General features: G+C 37.4%; 1 protein-coding gene across 1 annotated transcript in view; it reads right to left on the bottom strand.

The window, feature by feature from the left end:
• LOC106880970 (organic cation transporter-like protein) overlaps positions 1 to 10026 on the bottom strand; it is a gene marked incomplete at its 3' end in the record, with an annotated part of 125098 nt that overhangs the window by 13328 nt on the left and 101744 nt on the right. Inside the window, exons 4-5 of the mRNA XM_052971757.1 lie at positions 8705 to 8907; positions 4800 to 5114 (exon numbers count right to left, since the gene is read on the bottom strand). Coding sequence (XP_052827717.1) covers positions 4800 to 5114; positions 8705 to 8907 — 518 coding nt within the window. The remainder of the gene's footprint in view (positions 1 to 4799; positions 5115 to 8704; positions 8908 to 10026) is intronic.

Raw genomic sequence — 10026 nt, 5'->3', positions numbered from 1 at the left:
AAATATATGCGAGGTGGGAGAAGAAAATCAAAACAGAGAAAAAAAAGAGGAAGATGGAACAAATAGAGAGAAAGTGGGGAGAAAGGGAGAAGAGAAGACGAAAGGAGAAAAGAAATGTAAGGAGAGGGAGGCAAAATGACAGGTGCAGATTAGAGAAAACAGAGTAAGAACATCCGGAGTAGGAAGAAACGACAAAAGAAAAGAACAGAAAGTACAGGAAAGTTAAGAAAGTATAATAATAATAATAATAATAATAATAATAAAGGTTTTACATAAAGTTAAAAATAAATATATATATATATATATAGATAGGCGCAGGAGTGGCTGTGTGGTAGTGACAAGCTTGCTTCCCAACCACATGGTTCCGGGATTTGGTAGACGGAAACTGAAAAGAAGTCCGTCGTATATATTTATGTATATATGTTTGTATGTATGTATTTGTGTGTGTATTTTTCCCCACCATGACTTGATAACCGATGCTGGTGTGTTTACGTCCCCGTTATCTTGCGGTTCGGCCTTAGAGACCGATAGAATAAATACTAGGCTTACAAAGAATAAGTCTTGGGGTCGATTTGTTCGACGAAAGGCGATGCTCCAGCATGGCCACAGTCAAATGAATGAAACAAGTTAAAAGTGTAAAAAAAATGAGTATATATGTAAAAAACAGAGCATGTACCTGGGTTTGCCAACCGCTCGAAAGCCGGTGTTGGTGTGTTTACGTTTCCGTCACATAGCGGTTTGGTATAAGACATCGATAGAATAAGTACCTGGCTTTAAAAAAATAAGAATTGGGGTCGATTCCTTCGAATAGAATTTCAAGGCGGTGCCCCAGCTTGGCCACATTCTGATGACTGAAATAACTAAAAGGTTAAAAATAAATTATGCATCTAACACGAGTCTTGAGCTTCTAAGACGTTGTTGTTAACTTTCTGAAATCAACAGTGAGGTTGGTGGCAGTGGTAGTCGAACGCCGGTGAGTGTGACCATGTTGTGTCGCATGAACAGCTAAGAGCAATAATACCTGGCTGCAGACCTCCATTTCATTTCTGTAGTTAGTACTCTGACAGTTTCAAATACTCCCAGATACTTATAACTCTTTCCGACTTTCAATGGTTTTAATATCTGGCCATCTGGTAATTGGATGCCTTTGCTGCTTACTACCTGTCCCCTTCTCATGTCTAATATTGCATACTTATCTATGACAAATTACATGCCTATATCTTTTCTGAAGAGCCTTACAGACTGTATTAAGGAATCTTTTTTTCATTCAAAAGCTTCAGAGCATCCATGTAGAGCAAATGATTAATTCTTCCCTTACAATTTCTGAACTGATACCCTGCCTTTGCCTTCCTTAATGCTAAACTGAAGGGGATCAAACATAAGACAAATATTAAATGGGACAATGAGACCCCCTGGAAAATTCCTATTTTGATATTATCCTCCCTAAAACTGTGTCACCTGGTAGAGATCTACTTTACATTTCTTCGGGCTACCGCTAATTAATTCTCTTATGTTGTCTACTATACTGAATATACTCAAACATTCACTTATCCATGAGTGTGGGATCATGTCATAGGCTTTCCTATAATCTATCCATGCTATTGTTAGATTTCTCTTTCTAGCCTTTACTTCACTTACACCTGCATTGTCTATGTATAATAGCTCATGTTTCCTCTAACCTTCTTCCTGCAACCCTTCTGTTCTTCTGGTAGTAAATTCTGGTCGTCAAGGTGTTCGTAAATGCTTTCTGAAAGCATTCCTGTTAACAGCTACCACACTAATGGTAAGCATGTGATTGGTCTATACTTGCTAGCAGTATTACCTTTGCTCTTATCTTTCATAATGAGTATTGTCCTCCCTCTAGTCATCCAATCTGGTATTATTTCTCCATTAAAGCAACCCTGAAGTTGTTCCCTCAGCCTCCCATATGTAAACTACTGAATTATTTCCTTAGCCAGTACCCTTGAACTAAATCTGGTCCTGGGCCCTTCCAATCCTTCCCTAACACTTTACTCATTAATGTCTTAGTTAATCTTAAATCTGGCTGCTTCTCACTCACTCTTTCTTCCTACACTTTCTTTAACCATACTGCATCTTCATTATGATTGACTGGCTTATCCCAAATATTACCCCAGAATTTTCTAGCTTTTGCATTAGGTTTCTCATCTTCAGTAATTTGCTCTTCACTATTTATTTGGTTTTAAAATATCCTCTGATCTGTCTCAAATAATCTATTCTGTTGATACTGGTATGACACTGTTTCAGCTCTTCTATTACTGTCCCAAATCGTTTCTCTTTGACTAAGTATCTTTTGTCGAGGGAAGATTTGCACCTTGTGTTTCCTAACTTGTTTGTTTTCCAGGCTTCTATTCTACTCAGACCTTGTCTTAACGTCTTCACTTTATTTTGTAGTCTCCTTTTCTACATTTAATCTTTTTAATCTTTCCCTGTGAGATATTTATTTTTCTGGTGTCTACTACCTCTCCCGCATAGATCAATAAGTTAGTGTCTCCTATATTTTTAGTATCTATCCCACTGACTACAGAATCTACTTTCCTAGTCATTTCCAGCAGCTTCCTTCTGTTGGTGCATTTTCATGCTAGCGATCTTTTTCTTACTTCTTTACTAATTACTTCCTGCAACTCATCTAAAATCTTCAGATCTTCCTCACTTAGATCACTTAAATCGTTGGAGCAAGTTGCCCCTTCCTTATTGGTAGCGCTATTGTTATTTTGTCCTTTAGGTTCTTTGGTTTGACCTGTATCTCTTATGTTGTTGTCTTTCTCACTGCCTGATCTTTCTTTTCCAGTTCTCTTGTGATCTCTTCTACTTCCAATTCTGTCATCCACTTTCTTCGCCTAATAATATTAGCTTGATCAGCTAATCTCTGTTCAATCACTTTAAACATACCCTTCTCTAACCAAAATGTTAACATCTGTTTTCTATAGCCCCTTCTTTTAGGTTCACTTTCTAAGTAGCACTGCATCACTATCCTGTTTTTTTTTGTTTTGTTTTTTACGCTGATCCACTTCCTCCTCCTTGCTTTACTATCTGCTGATGTTGTACTAGGATAACAGCCGTGGTCAGTCTGCATCTTTAGCCGAACAACTGCCGAGCGAGAGGCCTTCCCTTAAAAGTGGAGCTTCATTTTCGCAGTTACCAGAGTCTCTTCGGAAACTCCTGTCTCTCATAAACTGAGGTAAGGTAGCGTTCGTCACCATCGTCATCACCACAATTATTCTTCGACATCTGAAAGTTTCAAGCAACTTTCTGTTGCACCAATTGTTGCACCTTTGTGCTGGTGCGGTGGTGTGTGCTGCATTCTTTTTGTGGGGATGTGGGAATTAAGATATTCTATTGTATCAGTACACTTTTTTATGGGGTTTGGTTTGAATCTTCTGTTGTATTAGCTTATATACTGTGTGTGTGTTTGTGCAGCGCAGGTTGAGTTCTGTTGGGTATCGGCCTTCTATGGCACATTTTGTGGGGTTTGTTCATTTTGTTGGATATTTACAGTATGAGTTTATTCTTGTTTGTTTTTAGAGGGGTGTTGCATAGTAGTGCGTGCGTGTGTGTGTGTAACTCATAAATCAACTATTTTATAGTATTTATGATTATCCATCCACCGTTCTTTCTCTTTTGATTGGTTTTGTTATGGGTTCCGTTAATTATTATTATTATTATTATTATTATTATTATTATTATTATTATTATTATTATCATCATCATTATTATTATTATTATTATTATTATTATTATTATTATTATTATTATTGTTATTACTACTACTACTACTAATAATAATAATAATAATAATAATAATAATAATAATAATAATAATAATCATAATAATATTTTCAATACAATCTTCTTTCAATTCCCTTTCTTTTCTTACCGAGTGTCATTCTGACACCTAGGGCAGAGAAGCGCACTGTACACACTTGTAGGCCATTCAAATAAACACACCGGATTATTCATTTACAAAGTCATGTGATAGAGAAAAAAGATAGAGAGAAAAAGGAAAGTAAACTAAGAAAATAAAGAGCAAAAAAGGAAAGAAAATTCACAGCGACAATGCTCTTCTCAATACGTGTGACGTACCAGTTAAGACAATCTCTTGCACTTCCTGCATGGACAGTAATCCAGGGATCATTCTTAAATAATTTTCAGTTCCCTTTTTGATCATTCCTAGTGCTCCTACAATCACTAGTATTGTAACCGTCTTGAGATGCCATCTTTGCTTCTGCTACTGTGTGATATTATTAAATGTTTAATTTCGACTTTTGTCTTATACTTGAGTTAATCATAAATAGATGAGGGTTCAAGGGCATAGTAGGAGAAAGAGAAGTAGTTTGGCAAATAGACCAAAATCCACAGGTCTCTAAATAGGTTCGGCAGATGGTGAGAAGGAGATCAGCAATGGGGCTTCGCATTCCTGTGTGATCTGGAGACAAAAGCAGCGTCACGCCCTTGCGGTCAACAGAGGTCAAATTTCTTTACTATTACTAGCGATCAATGAGATCGCTGACCTTGACCTTAAAAGGAACCAATTCACCTTGTTGTTTTTACTTAATGATTGAAAAAATAAATATATATATATATACTGATGTTTACATCGTTGAATTTCTGAATTTTTTTTTTTTTTGGTGGGGGAGGGTTTTCTGAATTTTCCTTTTCTTTTTATAGGTTTTGATATTATTATTATTATTATTATTATTATTATTATTATTATTAAGAAGAAGAAGAAGAAGAAGAAGAAGAAGAAGAAGAAGAAGAAGAAGAAGAAGAAGAAGACTTACCATGCGAACATGACAACTAGGGTGACATTTCTGGTTGTACTGTACTTCATCAGCGTCCACAATCCAAAAGCAGTTTCTTTAGGATGAACTTGCTCTTTGGCTTCGTCTTCAAGATTTGTTCCATTTCTGTCAATCAGTTCTTCGGACTGTTCACCTAATCGATGCAGTTCAACGGGAGATTCATTAGATTTCAGACATTTTGTCCACGTCGTATCGAAATCGACTCCGTTAAGGTTTGCTGCGTGTTTCACAATTCTTTTGGCTTCTTCAATTTTTCCTTTTGTGAACAACCATCGAATGCTTTCTCTTAAGTACCTGCAGGATATGAATATGTATGTATGTATGTATGTATGTATGTATGTATGTATGTATGTATGCATGTATGTAGGTATGCATGTATGTGCATATACATACATATATGTATATATACGAGGGGATACTGAAAGTTCCTGCTTTTCAGAGTATTGCAAAAGAATAGAGCTCTTATATTTACAAGGAAGGCAAGGCAACAATTTAGAAGATATGCAAAAAATAATGTTGGTATACAAAATATATTTCTCCTTTTTGCAGATTTAACGCATGATGACGTCTCTTACAGTGATTTTTTTGGAAATTGAAGCTCGGGCATTCATGAGGTTCCTTCTCTTGCAAGGCAAAGGAGTGGCAGAAATCCATGACGAGATGAACGAAATCTTGAAAGATGGCTGTCCATCTTACTCCATAGGAAAATCTGGGTGTCAAGGTTTCGGACTGGTCATTTCGAGGTCACAGATGCACCTCAGTCAGTGGGGGGGGGGGGGAACTACCGTGATTACAGAGAACAAAACCGACGCTGTGCACGTCATGTTTCTCGAGGCAGTGCACGTCATGATTCTCGCTTGATTTCAGCTAAAGTCATAGCTGATACCCTGGGAATTCCCCGTGAAAGAGTTGGCCACATCATCTCCGACAATCTGAACCTGAGAAAGTTTTCCGCAAAATGGGTGCCAAAATGCCTGATCAGAAGCGCATCAGAGTGCCGACATGAAAGGCGATTTTGAACCGGTTTACACCATGGATGAAACAACATACCTCGTTTAATTATCATGGATGAAATTTGACTTCATTATAATGACCCTCAGATCAACGAGCAATCAATGGAGTGCTCTACAGCGGTTCATCGCGTCCCAAGACGCTTCGAACCTAGAAGTCAACTGGAAAAATTCTGGCTTCAGTGTTCTTGGACAAAGGCGGAAATTCTTGCCAAAGGGTCACACCAACAACGCAGACTTCTACATATCTATGCTGGATGAACTGCTTGAAGCTTTGAAACAAAAACGTTGTGGACAATGCACCAGCACACACAAGACAATGCACTAGAACACACAGCACATGATACTCTACGGAAAATAGGCGACTTCGCCCTCTCCTTACTTGGCCCTCCCTGTCTATCACCTCTTTCTATTGCTGAAGAAACAATTGACGGGAACGAAATTTCACCCCGATTCAGAAAGTGATCGCTGTTACACAGGCCTGGCTGGGGGCCCAACATTCTGAAATCTTTTAACAAGGCTAAGAACTGAAGGATCACTGTAATAAGTGTGTGAATCTGACAGGGGGATATTTTCAATAAAATCATAATTAACTAATCCTCCTGTATTTTCTTTTACTCAGATATTTTTCAGCATCCCATCGTATATGTGTATACACGCGCGCTCGCGCTCACATACACACGTGGGTGCGCGCGCGCGCACATACATGCATATATATTTGTGCATATATATATATATATATATATGCATATATATATATATATACATATATATATATACATATATATTATACATATATATATTACTTATATATTGGCTGTGTGGTAAGTAGCTTGCTTACCAACCACATGGTTCCGGGTTCAGTCCCACTGCGTGGCATCTTCGGCAAATGTCTTCTACTATAGCCTCGGGCCGACCAAAGCCTTGTGAGTGGATTTGGTAGACGGAAACTGAAAGAAGCCCGTCGTATATATATATATATATATATATATATATATATGTGTGTGTGTGTGTGTGTGTTTGTGTGTCTGTGTTTGTCCCCCTAGCATTGCTTGACAAACGATGCTAGTGTGTTTATGTCCCCGTCACTTAGCGGTTCGGCAAAAGAGACCGATAGAATAAGTACTAGGCTTACAAAGAATAAGTCCCGGGGTCGATTTGCTCGACTAAAGGTAGTGCTCCAGCATGGCCGCAGTCAAATTACTGAAACAAGTAAAAGAGTAAAAGAATATATATGTATATATGAATGTATATAAATATATCTCAAAATATGAGACAGCGTGACACCGTAAAACTGGTTATTTTAGACAAACCATTAAATTTGATAACAGGGATACATCACTCTAAAAGAAAACCAAACGAGAAAACCGTTTATATAAACAATAACGTTCAGTCCTCATGAATAATCAAGAAGTTCGTGAATGATATTTAAGCATATTTGTAATCGCCACCCCATCTTACTATAACAATATACTATCTAGAAGAGGGGTTAATGAAAAACTGTTTACAAGAAATATAACTCCTCCCACATAATTGCAGGACCAGGAAAACAAGCACAGTTCCTGTAGCCCACTCTACAACATGAATGAAGCTGCTGACGTAAAGGAAAACCTTCAATTACTATTAAGAATTCATTTCCGACCACACATAAATATCATAAATTTTTCAATGCCAATAAAATGAAATAATTTAAGTTTGTCCGGACAGCATCCTTTCCTGCAGCATCCAATCGCAATCTAAGACACACATCCAGTAATTTACTGCCTTCAATATCGAACTTATTTCACTCCAAGGCAGTGGTATACAATGAGTGCATGATACTCGCAGACAGTATTGAGAGAATTCAACGAAACCCACCACGAATGATTTCAATATCAGCTACAACGAACATAAATATTCCTTCAGATCGATGGATAGAGAGAAATCCACATCTTTGTCAACAATATGTTTTGAAATTATGGAAGAACAGAATTGAAATTTTAAACAATGGACAGAAATCTCACATATTCTATCAGGACACGGTACAACAACTTATGCTTTTAATAAAAATCGTAAGACTTAGAACAGCCACAAAGATCGCTGAACAGAGTTTCAGAATTGTTCTCCATCGATCGCCACTAAAAGTTATTTCGTATGAAAATCTACTTCCTGACAATTTCCCCAATTCTTAAAAAAAACCTTGGCGTGTTTAAAGTCAAAGAGATACTTCATCAAAGTATTAGATGCTATAGCTAACTCAGACTAACGAATCAAATTTATCCTGTCAGATGCCTGCTCTTTCTTTCTTTCTTTCTTTCTGTCCCTTTCCCTTTTAAGAAATAGTTAATGATAGATTCCGTTGTTACACAGTATCGTGCCTCCTCTAAGACAATACCAAGCTGAATAATTAGTGCTCTTAAAATATCTGTGGGGTGGACTCTCATTAGCTAAGACCAGTCAGTGATATATTGCATCATGCACTCGCGAATTCAGTTAGTATTAACACGTAACTCGTGCAAATTGGTACATAGGAAAACTGCAGATCTAATTAATGCTGCTGCAGATTATTACCAGTTTCTTCGGATTATGAATTCCACACACGGAAGATTATAAGAGGTAATTCTAAATCTTACCGTCTCGCTTCAGGAAGTACTTCATTCATTGCAAATGCTCCTCCTTAGTAATCCTGAAACGTCTTGAGTGTTCAAAGGGTTTCAGGGACTTTAAACTAGTATGATATTTAATTAGCATATATAAAAAAAAATCACGTCTTTCGTCATGTCACATTTCGTATTAGAGTTATCACCACGAAAGAAAACGCAAAAGAAATAAATAAAAGACACAAAAAATTTTTAAAAAACGAAGTAGTTTGAAAAATCACAAGAAATTCCTTACCAAAATTCAAATACACATACGATTCCTGGAAACCCCAAAACGGCACACAACCATCTCCATCCCGAATGTTTCATCACATAGGCAACCAACGCAAGGATCATAACACATATACCCCACCACATCCCCAGTATGTATGAAAACAGTGTCCGTTTGTCAGTAGAAAACATCTCCAATATCATGGCATAACCAGGAATAGCGGAACCCTGTAGGAAGATATATTCAAGTTCACGGTTATTATAAAAGTTTTATAGACTCAGCATGTAAGTGTTGAGTATTGAAGTTTAGCAAGTTATTTAATACATTAATCTATTTTAACATCTTGTAGCTTTCATAATAATAATAATAATAATAATAATAATAATTCTTTCTAATTTTGGCTCAAGGCTAGCTATTTTAAGGCGAGGAGGAAGTCAATCACATCGATCACAATACTTGACAGGTACTTATTTTATTGTCCCTGAAAGGATGAAAGGCAAATTCAACATCGGTAATTGAACTCAGAAAGTAAAACGAGAAGAAATGCTGTTGATCATTTTGTCCGGCTTGGTAACAATTCTGCCAGCTCGCCACATTTTACATATGATAATATACCTTGGAATTTTGGAGGACGGAGCTACTCAATTACTCCGATCCTGGGCTCAATGGATACTAATTTTATCGACCACGAAAGAAGAAAAGGCGAAGTTGACCTCTGCGGAATTTGAACTACGAACGTAAAACCAGAACTGCTACGAAACATTTTGTCCAACGTACTAACGATTCTGCCAGATCACTCATTTTTCATAATAATAATAATGGTTTCACATTTTGGTTCAAGGACCGAAATTTCTGGGGAGAGAGTAAATCAACCCAGTGCTTATTTTATTTATCATACTCGACAGAATGAAAAGCAATGTCAAACATCGGCGGATTTTGAACTCACAACTTAAAGACGGACGAAATGTCGCTTAGCATTTTGGCCGGCCTGCTAACGATTCTGCCCGCTCATCACCTGAAATACTTTCTACAGAAGGCACAAGGCCTGAACTTTTTAGGAGAGGGAGCTAGTCGATTACATTCACCCCAGTGCTCAACTGGTAGTTATTTTTATCGACCCCAAAAGCATGAAAGGCAGCGTAAAGACGGACGAAATGCCTTAAGCTTTACACCCTGCGCGCTAACGATTCTGCTTGCTCACCGCCTTAATAATAATTATTACTATTATTTCTACTCTAGGCACAACGCCTTGAAAATTTTGGGGGAAGGCGCTAGTCGATTACATCAACCCCAGTGCGTAACTGGTATTTATTTCATCGATCCCGAAAGGCTGAAAAGCAAAGTCA

The sequence above is a fragment of the Octopus bimaculoides genome, chromosome 11, assembly GCF_001194135.2.
Source record: "Octopus bimaculoides isolate UCB-OBI-ISO-001 chromosome 11, ASM119413v2, whole genome shotgun sequence".
NCBI lineage: Eukaryota > Metazoa > Mollusca > Cephalopoda > Octopoda > Octopodidae > Octopus > Octopus bimaculoides.
The sequence above is the reverse complement of the archived record's forward strand: the minus strand, read 5'-3'. Positions and strand labels throughout refer to the sequence as shown.